Genomic DNA, 14,732 nt, shown 5'->3' with positions numbered 1-14,732 from the left:
CCTATCTTCGGGCAAGCGCTGAGGTTTGGAATCCCCCAGGCCTTTAACAGTGTTTTCCAGCTCCTCACCAAACAGAAGAAGGCCTTGAAAGGGCAACTTCACCAACCTTTGCTTAGAAGCCATGTCCGCTGCCCAATGTCGTAGCCAAAGAGTGCAGCGAGCCGCCACTGCTACAGCCATTTGCTTAGCCGAAGCTCTGACCATATCATAAAGGGCGTCAGCCAAAAAGGACAAGGCCGACTCCATCCGCGGAGCCACTTCAGATAAGGTCTCCGCTCCATCACCGGGCTGTTCCACTGCCTGCTGTAAGCAAGCCAGGCAGGCTCTAGCAGCATAACAACTGCATGCAGATGCCCGAACAGTGAGACCTGCCAAATCAAAGGACCGCTTCAGAGCTGAATCAAGCCTGCAGTCTTGAATATCCTTCAGGGCAACACCTCCTTCAACAGGGAGGGTAGTTCTCTTTGTCACAGCCGTGACCAGGGCATCCACTTTAGGCATTGCAAAGCGAGCCAAATGTTCCTCACTCAGAGGGTATAATTGCCCCATAGCCCTGGCAACCTTCAAAGGTCCCTCGGGGTCAGCCCATTGAGCCGAAATAAGCTCTTGGATGGAGTCATGCAAAGGAAAGGCTCGAGCAGGCTTTCTGGTACTAGCAATCCTTGGATTAACCGAGGAGGCTGTGCCACTCCCAGGATCTTCAATCGAGAGGGCTTGTAAGGCATCTGAAATAAGCGCTGGCAGCTCCTCGCGGTGGAAAATCCTCACCGCAGACGGATCATCAAGCTCCTGTGGCAATTCTGCACCCGACTCTGGCTCCTCAGCCCAAGAAATTCTGCCAGACCCCTGAATCCTCATAGCCCGACCACAGGGGGGGGGGGGGGGGGGGGGGGCCCACACTCAGAAGGGGAATTAGCCCTTCTGCGTTTATCAGGAGGATAAGAAACAGGCAAAGCCAACTCCAAAAGGCCAGGATCCACCGGGGGGGGGGGGGGGGGGGGGGGGCAGGCAGAGGGTCCGAAGATCCCTGTGGAAGACCTCTTTTAGGCATGTATGCCCTATGCAGCATTAAAACAAAATCAGGGGAGAAAACCGCTCCCTGACCGCCTGGATACTGCCCAGGGCTATCAGCTCTATTATTAGCCTCACTCAGAGGACCCCCCCAGATTCAGGGCTCTCCGTCGCAACGGAGGCCGCGCCATGTGGAAAATCCAAAATGGCATCCGCTGCCAGCTCAGAGCGCGAAAGATTGCCGCTCGTCATGCTCGGGCTGGCTCTACCGTCTGTACAGCATGAATTACAGAGCCCCGCTGCTGATTTGCGCTTGCCACATTTAGAACAGCGCTTTACAGTCTCCGCAGCCATCGCCGAAAACAGCGGTAAAATTCAAAAATGGCGGTTCGCGCCAAAAAAGTCCCGATCGCTGGCCCACCCCGGAGGAGTCAGAAAACACTCTTACCTCACTGGACCGAGTATCATAGCTCTGGTCCTGCAGAAGAATCTCAAGAAAAAAACCTCTTTTCCAAGATCGCTTCGCTAAAGCTTGACGCGACTTTAATTAGTTTTTTTTTTTAACGCTGTGCGGAAAGCAGAGGCAAAAGAGGTAAATAAAAACACTCCGGAGGCTCAGATAAGTGGGAAAGGCAGGGAAAGGTGAACCAATGTGCCTGCATCCACTGAGTGGGAAAGGACAGGGAAAAGCAAGCTAATATGTCCACATCCACGAGGGCATGGGTAAGGCAGGGAAAGGGCTGACCTATGTGCCTTCAAAGTGAAGCTGCTATAGCCTCTAACACCCTGGCTAACAACTGGCAAGCCAGGAGCCACCCCCAGGCAGATTTTGATGGAGCTCAAAGAAGCTGCAGCCACCCTGCTTGGGGAGATAGAGAATACTGAAGAGGCAGTGGAGCTAGCTGGCCATGAGGCACTGAGAAAAGTTGAGTGCTCTCTATCTCCCCCTGCTGGTTGATGGACACAACCCATATGTAATGGCTTCATCTGCTTGATGACAAGGAAATGCCTACTTTCCTTTATAGAATAGGCACCTACATATAATCACATGGTTATAGATGTGCCCTCTCACACTTGCTTTCTGTAGAATGCAGTTTCTAGATTTGCATCTTTTTATTTCTCCTATAAAGACTGTTGTATGTACTACACATTGTCACTTTAGATGAGCTTTCTACTTTAGAAATAAAATGCATGTAATGCAATATGTCCACTGAGCAAAACTGAATTTAGCTTATTTAATTACAGAATCCAGGTCATGAAGAAAGTTCTGTAATGTTAGTAACATATTTCAAACATTTTCCACTTCAATGGATTTGTTCTTCCATCTAAAAAATTGGAGATTCATCATTTTATACCTTGTTTACCACCCCACCCCCTTTTTACTGAACATAATGTCACCTTTTAAAATGGGCATTTCTTATATCTTTGCATTGTGCTTGGTATAGGTTCCAATGCTCAATAGCTTGACTGTATGCAGACTGACTTTACTGTTTTCATTTCAGTTTTTGTCTGCTTGCATTTCTAATTTGTGGTGCCTTATTCTGTATTAGGTGAGAGCTGGTTTGGATTCTGTATGTGACCAATATAAGTTATTTTGCTAGTGTTTAGTTTTTATGTGGAGGTTTTGACTTTTTCCAATAGTGGAGTAGCTGCCCAATGGTAAAAAGCAGTAGGTTAAGAACCAGAGAGCACAACTGAAATCTCACTTCAGCTCCTTGCAATCTAAGTACCTGTATATAATATGTAAACTGCTTTGACTGTAACCACAGAAAGGCAAGTATATTAAATTCCATCCCCTTTCCCTTCTCTTTCCTACTACTACTAACCATTTTTATAGCGCTACTAGACAAAAGCAGCGCTGTACACATTATACGCAGATACTCTGTCTCTAGTGGGCTCACAATCTAAGTTTGTGGTTTTTTTTGTATGTGGGGCATTGGAGGGTTAAGTGACTTTCGCAGAATCACAAGGAGTGAAAAGACTGCTATGCTCAAAAAGCAGCTTCATTAAAGTTAACAAGATTAAGGTCCTACAACACATGAGGTTTCTATAACGATGACCTGAACCAGCCTTACACAAACCAAGAAAAGATCATTTAATTTATGAAGTACTTCATTTTGCTTTTATGAAAAATTAAGTGTGCAGATACAGTATCATTGTCTAATCATTGTTTCTATTTCACCACTGATCAAATTTGCATTTTTTTTAAACTATGGTTCATGTTACATAGTAACATAGATGACGGCAGAAAAAGACCTGCATGGTCCATCCAGTCTGCCCAACAAGATAAACTCATATGTGTATACCTTACCTTGATTAGTACCTGCCTTTTTCAGGGCACAGACCGTACAAGTCTGCCCAGCAGTATTTCCCGCCTCCCAACCACCAGTCCCGCCTCCCATCACTGGCTCTGGCATAGACTGTATAAGTCTGCCCTCCAATAAAGAATATTGTATTCAATATTCTTTACACATTACATGTATCTTACATTTGTTAACTAATTTATGTACTGGTTTTTTCTAATCATTGACCTGTTTAACAGTCTGTGCCTGTATCATTCCCTGTTGCTTTTTACTTTGCAGTCATGTATACTGCAATTTAAGCTGTACATTAAACCTAATAAACGATAACCTAACACAATACATATTTTCAATCTTAATTGGATCATTTATAATTGTGTTGTAAGTATTGAAATTTAGAGTACATTTATATTCCTTGATTTTTTTAAATATGTGCAGTGTGTGTATATCTTTATACATATTCACATATGTAGACACTGTATAGTAACTTTAGATTTTTTTTGTAGTGAATCTTTTACACACTGCTATTTTACAGCCATGAGACATGGAGTTTTTCATGCTTTTAAGTTTTATGTGGTGTTTCACAACTGTCATTTCGTATGTCATGTCTTTTTGTATACTTATAGAAACAATTTCTGAGGCATGCATTTTTATGCCGAAACACGGTCCTGTGTCAATTTTATTACACTGTATTTGACCTCTGCATGTATACACATTTTTAGATTTTTATCCATATTTCTGACTTTCGGATGCATTGGATTCTTGGTTGAAGCCCACTGGTCCATCCCTATTCTTTTCTCCTGGAGTTCTTTGTAGGTTTTCTACTTCCCAATTTATTTTTGGTTTCAAGAAAAAGATCAGACATTGTAAAGCCAGACCACTATTATTGAAGGGGACACAGTAGGCTGGGTGCATGCTCATGTACTGTAAGAGAATATTTGAAGGTCCAGTCAATAGATGGGACAGGCAGTACAGTATAGTATTCTGAAGTCACTAAATGGTGTCATGACTTAGTTGTTCAACACCAAATAGGGACTCTCTTCCACTTAAATATACAGGTATGCATACAGAGGGTTTTTAAATAATTCTGGACAGACACTGGGAGACCTAAGGTGAACATTAAATACTGCTGAATTTCCAAACTGTCATGGCTAGCAGTGCAAGATCTGGATGCAAAAGGAAGGTTGAGTATAAGGATCGAAGACAATCTAATGTGTTATAACAGACTTGTCACCTGCCAACTCCCTCAATTTGAGATTCAAGGCGAGATACAATAAAAAAGAAAACGGATATAATCATCAGGAATTACAAAACAAATAAAAACAACAACCCAAAACATCATACCCAATAGATAAACTAATATCAAGCCTTACTAAACTCTACAGAGAAGTTTTCAGAGCATTACAAAAAGAACAGCAACATGTCAAACGTAATTCTGAAGGAAAATTATTCCATAAGTGAACTGCCAAAAACAAAAAGGAATAGGAAAATAAAGCCTTGAATCTCAGATTTAATAGTAGGATAAACCAGAAGGGAAAATTAGGTTCGTACCTTGGTAATTTTCTTTCCTTTAGTCACAGCAGATGAATCCATTACGAATGGGTTGTGTCCACCTACCAGCAGGGGGAGATAGAGAACACTGAAAACCATAGTGCCTCCTGGACGGCTAGCTCCATCTGCCTCTCAGTATTTGAAGATTCCAAAGCAGTGTTACACCACAAAGTAGAACAACATGAACTTTCCTCAGAGCGAACGAAGACCCCAGAACAGGGGCAGTAACTCAAAGGAGGGACGAACTCAACCTCCTGTAGTAGAACAGAAATCCTGAAGACTGTTTTCCAACTTCTCCCAATGAGGGAACATGTCTGCAGGAAAAACTGAACACAAAACAGAGTCAATCAGGGAGGGATCATGGATTCATTTGCTGTGACTAAAGGAAAGAAAATTACCAAGGTAAGAACCTAATTTTCCCATCCTTGTCATCAGCAGCAGATGAATCCATTACGAATGGGATGTATCAAAGCAATCCCTAGATAAGGCGGGAACAAGTGCTCCCATTTCAGCCCAAGAGGAGGAAATCGCTCTTGTGGAATGTGCCTTAAAGGCGTCAGGCGGAGGCCGGCCAGATAGCAGATATGCAGAAAAAATGGCTTCCTTAAGCCAACGGGCTATATTGGCTTTAGACGCTGGAGACCCACTGCGAGGACCTGACAACAATACAAAAAGATGATCAGAGGTCCTGAAAGCATTTGACATCTGCAGATACTGCAACAGAACCCTGTGCACATCCAGAAGGTGCAACTGCCCAAAGGATTCTGGAAACTCCTCCCTAGTAAAGGAGAGCAGAAAAATACGCTGGTTTAGGTGAAATGCTGAAACCACCTTAGGCAGGAAGGAAGGCACAGTATGTACAGTTACTCCAGACTCCGAAAATTGCAGAAATGGGTCTCGACAGGACAGCGCCTGGAGCTCAGACACCCATCTCGTCGATGTGATGGCCTTTAAAGTCTTATCCTTCTCCGAAGCCCGCCACAGCGGCTCGAAGGGCGAACCATGCAGAGCCTTCAATACTAGCCCCAGGTTCCAAGCTGGACAAGGTGTCCGCACGGGAGGACGAAGCCGAAGCACCCCTCTAAGAAACCGTGCAATGTCTGGATGCGCAGCTAAGGAGAGGCCAGCGACCTTCCCTCGAAAGCATGCCAATGCTGCCACTTGCACCCGCAGGGAATTATAGGCCAAGCCTTTTTGTACACCATCCTGCAAAAAGTCAAGAATCGGCGAGAGAGAAGCCCGCATGGGTGTGATCGCCTTTGGAACACACCAAGCCTCAAACTGGCGCCAAATCCGGGCATACGCAACGGAAGTGGACTGATTGCAGGCCTGCAAGAGAGTGAAAATGACCTTGTTAGAATAGCCCTTGTCTCTCAATTGCGCCCTCTCAATAGCCATGCCGTAAGGCCAAAGCGGCAGGGATCCTCCATGGTAACCGGGCCCTACGTCAACAGGTTCGGTACCAGAGGCAAAGGAAGAGAAGCCTCCACCAGCATCTGCCGGAGGTCCGCATACCAGAGCCGCCTGGGCCAATCCGGGGCAATGAGAATCACCACTCCCTGGTGCAGCCGAATTCACAGGAATACTCGCTCTATCAAGGGCCAAGGCGGGAACACATATAGGAGGCCCAGAGGCCAGGATTGAGCCAAGGCATCCAACCCCGCCAAGCGAGGATCTCTCCATCTGCTGTAAAAGCACGGGACTTTGGCATTTGAGCTTGACACCATCAGATCCTCTATGGGTGTTCCCCATTTGGCACAAAGATGAAGGAACACTGTCTGCCAACTCCCACTCCGCCGGGACGATGTGGTGTCTGCTTAGATAATCGGCTTGCACGTTGCTCTGACCTGCAATATGAGCTGCTGACAGGAACTGTAGATGCAGCTCGGCCCAGTGGCAAATCTGAGCGGCCTGCACAGGCAGTGCTCTGCACTGCGTTCCACCTTGACAATTTATGTAGGCCACTGACGTCATATTGTCCAACAGCACTCTGACAGCCAATCCCTCCAAGGTCGATTGAAAGGCAAGCAACACCTGGAAAATTGTTTTTAACTCCAAGTGATTGATGGACCACTTCGATTCTTCGATTGTCCACAGACCCTGGGCATGCCTCTCCTGGCAATGAGCGCCCCAGCCCTTCAGGCTGGCATCGGTAACCACCAGGCACCAGTCGGGGAGTGCTAACGACATTCCTCACCGCAGTTTGATGTCTGAGAGCCACCACTCCATGCTGAGTTGGGCCGCAGGGAGCCAACTGAGTCTGCACTGATAATCCTGGGAAATGGGAGACCAACGTTGTAGCAGGAAACACTGCAGCGGTCTCATGTGCGCTCTTGCCCAAGGCACCACCACTTCTAGGGTGGCCGTCATCGACTCCAAGAGCTGGACAATCTCCCAAGCTCGCGGGCGAGGCACCCTCAGGAGCAGACGGACCTGGGTCTGAAGCTTGCACCTCCTTTGCTCGGGTAAAAAAAAACAACCCCAAGGCTGTGTCGAACTGAACCCCCAAATACTCTAGAGATTGAGAGGGGGTCAGGTGACTTTTGGGTATATTGACGACCCAGCCCAGAGATTGCACTACTGAGACCACTCTGGCTGTTACATGACGACTCTTCTGCAGAGTCCGCTCTGAGCCAGTCGTCGAGGCACGGGTGAACCCGGATACCCTCTCGCCTGAGAAAGGCAGCTACTACCACCATTACCTTGGAAAAGGTTCAGGGAGCTGTGGCGAGGCCAAAAGGCAAGGCCCGAAACTGAAAGTGTTTTCCCAACACCGCAAACCGGAGAAACCGTTGGTGTGGGGGCCAAATAGGGATGTGCAAGTAAGCTTCTTTCAGGTCCAGAGACGTGAGAAACTCTCCTGGCTGTACCGTCGCCATGACGGATCACAGGGTTTCCATGTGGAAATGCCATACTTTGAGTGACTCGTTGACTTTCTTTAAGTCAAGAATGGGATGAAAAGACCTGCCTTCTCGCGGCACCACAAAATAAATGGAGTAACGACCCTAGCCGCGTTCGGCGGGAGGCACGGGGATCACCGCTCCCAGGTGCAACAAGTCTTGCAAGGTCTCCCCTACTGCCACCCGTTTGACGGCAGTGCCGCATCGGGACTCCAAAAACACGTCTCTTACCGGGGCAGTTAATTCCAATCTGTAGCCGTCTCTGATCAGGTCCAAAACCCACTGATCTGAGGTAATCTTGACCCACTCCTCGAGAAAAAGGGAAAGACATCCTCCAACTGCAGGAATCGAGGAGTGGGCCAGCGCACCATCATTGAGAGGGTCGCCCATGAACTCCAGGCCTTGAACCGGCTGCTGCGGAGCTTTTGTCCGAGCGAAAGGAGTTCCTCTGCTGAAAACGGGCACGCAAAGTAAACCCAGCAGAACGCCACGGGCGTTACCTTCTAGCTTCATGGAAGCGAGGTCTGGAAGAGGAGGGCGGTTGCCTGACCATTGGAAGAAGGCCGCGGCCTATCCTCGGGTAACTGCTGGGGTTTGGCATCCCCCAGGCCCTTGACAATTTTCTCCAACTCCTCATGAAATAGGAGAAGGCCTTGGAAGGGCAGCTTCACCAACCTTTGCTTAGAGGCCATGTCAGCCACCCAATGCCGTAGCCATAGAAGGCGGCGAGCGGCCACCGCCACAGACATCATAAAGGGCGTCAGCCAAAAATGACAAGGCCAACTCCATCCGCGGTGCCACCTCCACAAGGGGCTCTGCTCAATCCCCAGGCTGTTCCACTGCCTGTTGCAACCAATCGAGGCAGGCTCGAGCAGCATAACAACTGCACACCGACGCCCGTAAGGTTAGGCCTGAAATTTCAAAGGACCGTTTCATTGCTGATTCCAGCCGTCGGTCCTGCATGTCCTTCAGGGCGACCCCTCCCTCTACTGGGAGGGTAGTCTTCTTCGTCACAACCGTGACTAGGGCATCTACTTTAGGCACAACCAAGAATGCCAAGTGCTCCTCACTAAGAGGGTATAAGTGCCCCATTGCCCTGGCAACTTTCAAAGGCCCCTCAGGGTCAGCCCATTGTGCCGAAATAAGCTCTTGGATGGAGTCATGCAAAGGAAAGGCTCGAGCAGGCTTCTTAGTACTTGCCATCCTCGGATTACCAGAGGAGGCCTCACCAAGTGCAGGATCTTCAATAGAGAGGGCCTGCAAGGCGTCAGAAATAAGCACTGGCAGCTCCTCGCGGTGGAAAATCCTAGCCGCGGTGGGATCATCTGGATCCAGTGGCAATCCAGCACCTTCCTCTGGCTCTTCAGACCACGAAAGCCTACCAGAACCCTCAGAATCCCCACAGCACGACCACGGGGGGGGGGGGGGGGGGGGGGGGGGGTGGAGTGGTGTGCGCCACTCTCTGAAGGGGAATTTACCCTTCTACGCTTGTCATTCTGGAGCACTGAATGATGTTTAACTGTATCTTGGTGTTCATGCATCAAAATCAGTCAGTTAATTCTCATGAGCAATCATATTTTATATTTATTTATTGTAATTTATTAACTGCCTTTATGAAGGCTTGGTAACCAAACAAATTAGTGACTACTTAGACAAATTCACAATACTACACAAATCACAATCAGGATTCTGTCCCTTACACAGCACCGAAACACTTACCTTCTTAACTAAATTCAAGCAGGAAATAGCAATAGGTAAAAGCATACTTCTACTACAATTTGACATGTCCCGTGCATTCAACGTGGTCAATCGTAATATATTACTAAGACTCCTTGACTACTTTGGAATCAGCGAAAACATACTCAAATGGATCAAGGGCTTCCTAACCACTAGAACCTATAGTGAAAGATAGTACAAACATATCACCTTGGCAACCAGACTGTGGAGTACCACAAGGATCACCACTATCACCAATCCTTTTCAACCTCATGACGACCCCACTAGCCAAGTCCTTAGCCAGTCAAGGACTCAACCCATTTATATATGCAGATGATGTCACAATATATATCCCCTACAAACACAACCTGGCATAAATCTCCAATAAAATCAAGCTCAGCTTGAACATCATGGACTCATGGGCAAACGCATTCCAACTAAAACTCAACACAGAAAAAACACATTGTCTCACAATCTCAACCCAATATAACACATACAAACCCACAAATATTAACATCCCAGGCCACACCCTTCCTATTGCAGACAGTCTGAAAATCCTCGGAGTAACAATCGACCGGTATGGCAGTTCAATTTTAACACCAAGAAGTGCAGAGTGATGTATTTGGGGTGCAGAAATGGAACGATGTTACCAGATAGGAGAGAGTTTGATAAGCATAGCTCAGGAGAGGGACCTTGGGGTGATGATGACTGAGGATGTTGAGGTGCCGAAATAATGCGACAAAGCAGTGGCCTTGGCCAGAAGAACGTTAGGCTACACAGAGAGGACTATAACCGGCAAAAGAAAGGAGGTGTTGATGTCCCTGTACAACGAAAATGGCAAGGGGATTGCACCACAAGACATATAAGGAGAGACTTGATGACCTGAAGATTTAAACCCAGAAGAGGGAAGGTGGTGGAATTAGAGGACATGAATTGAGATTGCTGGTGTGTGTGTATGGGGGGGGGACACTCCATTATCAGGAAGTAATTTTTCACAGAGAGGGTCCTGGTAGATGCATGAATGCACCACCGCAGGAGGTGGTGGTGATGAAAACAGTAATAGAATTCAAAAATGTGTGAAACACAAAGGATCCTGTATGGAAGGCACGGACCCAAACAAGCTTAGTGGTGATTACATGGGGACACTAGTAATTGAGAAACAAAGCCAGCGCTGGGCAGACTTCTACAGTCTGTGCTCTAATCATGGCTGGACAGATTCAGCTTCAGTAGCTGGAAAACAAGGCCAGTAACAGGCAGACTACTAAAATCATGAAGGAGAGACTTGGATGTGCTGGAGCAGGCTTCGATGACTGCTTCAGTAGTTGGAGAAGGCGGCTAGTATCGGACAGACTATGGTCTGTGCCCTGAAAATGGCAAGGACAAATCAAGCTAAGAACATAAAATAAGAATAGCCATACTGGGTCAGACCAATGGTCCATCTAGCCCAGTATCTTGCTTCCAACAGTGGCCAATCCAGGCCACAAGAACTTGGCAGCAAAACCTGTTATGTGTTAGTGTTAAACAACCAGCAATGTGAAAAACCCATGCTAGCTGCTTAATACAGGTAAAGGTGTGTCAAACACATGATGGAGGATGAACATAGGCTTGGCTGGTTGTGGCAGCTAGCAAATGAGTCGGTGCCACATGCAATCATAATCTCCAATAGTGAGCTACACTTACTGCCTCCTCAAGGATGCTCCTTATATTGAATGATCCCTAGTAGCAGTATGAGATTACCGCTAGGTGTCCTTGCCACCACTGTGAACTCAAGGTCAGCTTCAGGTCAGGAACGAAGGGGCACTACCCTCATCTTGAAATACTACAACATGAAGACGGCCCTTGGGTAATTCCTAGGAAGCTGGATTACTTTTTTCAAAAGTTGCGGCCTTTGAAGTGGGAATTGGATCTGGAGGTCATTGTTTTGAAAGGAGATTAGACAGTAACAGAGGCAGATAAAGACCTGCCCAACAAGATAAATTCATAGCATATGGTATGATGTGATATTATATATGCATACTTGACCTGATGGAGGGGGTGGGGAGGTCAGAGCTGGGGGTGCTACTAGATGCTTTCTTCCTGATTTTCTTTGGCCTGGCACCACATTACAAGTTTTAGAAGATAGCATAAGACATACCTGAACTTTCTCCCAACGCATATAATGTTGTGCCTGTGGAGTAAGTGTGTGCCCTGTGTGGTAAATGCAGTGTAAATGAACTAAGTGCAAAAGTTTACTGCACTTTTACTGTGTCCCTTAGTTAGGCTTCTGGGAGCGGGGTGGTAAAGTTCTGGATCTTTCTCCCACACTAACAATGCCAGCACATGGACTTCATCTGGGTCATCTTCAGATTTAAAATTTTTTTTTTAAGAAAAAATGATAAAAAGCTCAGATATGCAGAGGTGAAAAACCTCTTGATTATGGGAGAGAGTTTGTTTTCACAATCATCTGACAGAATAGAAAGACACTGAGTAGCTAAGCCAACCTCTGCGTTTGAGAAAGGTGCCACCACTCAGTTGTGTGCTCAAGGTTACCTTGCTTGAAAGAAAATGGAAACCCCCTTCAGCTCTATGTATAAACTAAGGCAGCTAAATGTGATATATTTGCATCACAGAGCAGCACTATAATTTATTTATTTGTAGCATTTATATCCCACATTTTCCCACCTATTTGCAGGCTCATTGTGGCTTACATTGTTCTGTAATGGTGATCACCAATTCCAGAAAAGAGAAAATACATAGCTAAGATGGAGGTGACAGTGAGGCATATTTTCAAAGCACTTAGACTTACAAAGTTCCATAGTAACCTATGGAATTTTGTAAGTCTAAGTACTTTGAAAATGAGCCCCAGAGTGGATTAAATATTCAGGTACTAGTCAAATTTATGTTTATATACCATTTATTAAATATGCCATTTAACCTTTACTTTCAAATCAATTACATTACCACCCTTTCATTCTCAAAGTATATATCTGCCCAATATCTCCCTGCCTTCTGTATCACAGCATTTTGTCTAGTTTCATCTACAACAGATTAGGTATAAAGGATCAAGACTGAAAAAGTAGCAAAAACGTCAAGTCGGTTTACTTGCAATATTTTCAGAGACTTCTTTTACTTCTAAGCATGAGTTTGTTCTAAATTTAGGAACTGGAAAAGAAATATCACAAACTGTGCAACCAAAAAAATTAAACACAATGAACATTTTCCCTCAAGTAGCAAATTTACGGACCATTAGCACAAGAAAAAAAGTGCAATTTTCACAATGGATTTCCCCTTCCTGAAGTTATACAAAATGAAACGGAGGAAGAAAATCCCAGACGTATATTTCAAAAGCATGCAGCCAATCTAACTTACAGACTGTCCTTCCAATCCTTCCTTCTAGCCCACTGTGTTCTATTTGCATTAATTACATTATCAGAGTCTCCCAATTAGATTTCTATAGGTACACTGTTTCATGGGCACTGACCCTTGGGTGTGTAAAAAAACAAGCAATCCTATCTCTTATAAGAATGACATATTGATAGTGAATGCAGCGAGACAGGATGTTAGAAATTGGATTTTTCCAAACGTAGGTAATAGTGGATCATTCCATAAAATACTGACAACCCTAGAAGGTTCCAGAATCAGATTTTGTAGTCTGATTTAACGGAGTGAGTCCTTCCTCTGTACTACAGAGACTTGCAAAAAAAGTGGAGTAGTGTGTCCAAATGGGTTAATTTTACAAATACCAAAAGAAATTAACCTCATTACAATGCCAAAGAAATGTGATTTTCTCATCTCTCAGCTTTACTGTTTATGCTCAAACTGTCCCGTGTAGGATCTGTGGTGTGCCCTTGAAGAAAGCTTCTAGTTAGTTATTTCTACATATATTGGCCCCCAAACCAAATCACCATGCGTACTGCATTAACAGAGACTTTTCCAGTTTATCACAATTTGAACAGAAAAACATCAGACCAAAGGTTTAAGGAACTTGTCAAACCTGTATTTCTCCATTAATTGGTCAACACTACTTTTCATTTGCTTTTAAACACAGGATGCCCTTCACAATTCAGACTTTTTTTTTAAACTTCCTTGGAAGGCTAAAAAAACAAAACCCTTTTACCTTATGAAGGTCTGTATCTTTGCTGGCCAACAGGTTCTCATACTCTTGCAACTGCATCTGAAGGGAAAAACAATTGTAAAAAGTTTCAGCTTTGTGTCTAAAATCACCACCTTGCAATAATGAATGTTTTTTTTTTTTTGGGGGGGGGGGGGGAGGGGGGAGAATTCTGCACAACTGCAAAGAGCAGCATCTCTACATTTTGTGAAGAATTTGTTCGCATCACCTGGCTGTGATTTGTGTGAGAACAAAACAAGGTGCAAAGATTCATCAGGGACCCCCACATTCTAAAATGGATATAAACAAATGTTACCATGTAGTATGAAAACTCAACCTTGCACTTATTCATTCTGTCAGGAACAGTAAAGAATGCTGTGCAAGAGTGAAACTACTGTTATCACAATATGTGATTTTCTAAATGAATGTGAAAATCATGTTAAAATCGTAAGACTAGGATGTGAGACATTTAAAAACACACACAAAAAAACTTCTTACCAGTAAATTGTTCATATTAGTATGCCAAAAAACAGTGTACGCATGGACATTGTGCATGCTCACAAAATATATGGTTTTCCCATCTCTGCTCAAGATCTTAAAATACAAAGTAAAAACTTACCTTTGCATTAAAACCTGACAAGTTCAAAAGTCCAAGGTAAAATCATTTTTGATCATAAAAAATACCAGTGATTTTTATTCAAAACTGCCAAACAGAATTGCAGTGACTTCCATGGGCAATGGTTATATCAATTATTTTCCGAAGTGTTCCTTGTAAATATCCACAAGACTGAGATATGCATATCCTTTAGCACAATCTAATGGAAATGTGAGTCAATGTAAATACATTCCACAATATTGAAAATACAACAGATGCAGTTCAGTGTTTAAAATAAAGCACAATTGTAAAATTCAACCAAGGTAATTTATTCAGTAGTGTCAATCAAAACGAATTGCTGTGATTTCCATGGGAAATGTTTATGGAAAAAATCTGGTACAATAAGAGTACCTGTTACAGAAGCAAATGTTAACTTAAAAATGTTAAATACTCACACAAAATGCATATGGGGGGAGGAGAAGGGAAAAATTAAAAAGGTGTATGGAATAGAAGATATGCAGAAGAGGAGACCAGGAAAAAAAATAGGATGGCTACCTGGAGAATTACAA

The 14,732-nt window shown here is 44.6% G+C and overlaps 1 protein-coding gene across 6 annotated transcripts in view; it reads right to left on the bottom strand.

The window, feature by feature from the left end:
- The window catches only part of LRMP (lymphoid restricted membrane protein), a 391,035-nt gene that overhangs the window by 252,180 nt on the left and 124,123 nt on the right, over positions 1 to 14,732 (bottom strand). For all 6 annotated transcript variants that reach the window (XR_003943302.1, XM_030213974.1, XM_030213975.1 and 3 more), the window contains exon 11: positions 13,575 to 13,631. Coding sequence is in view for 5 of the 6 variants with exons in the window: in XM_030213974.1 (XP_030069834.1) it covers positions 13,575 to 13,631 (57 nt within the window). In the remaining variant the exon portion in view is untranslated. The remainder of the gene's footprint in view (positions 1 to 13,574; positions 13,632 to 14,732) is intronic.

This window comes from Microcaecilia unicolor, chromosome 9 (assembly GCF_901765095.1).
Source record: "Microcaecilia unicolor chromosome 9, aMicUni1.1, whole genome shotgun sequence".
Classification (NCBI taxonomy): domain Eukaryota; kingdom Metazoa; phylum Chordata; class Amphibia; order Gymnophiona; family Siphonopidae; genus Microcaecilia; species Microcaecilia unicolor.
This window is presented reverse-complemented; position numbering and strand designations above follow the sequence as displayed.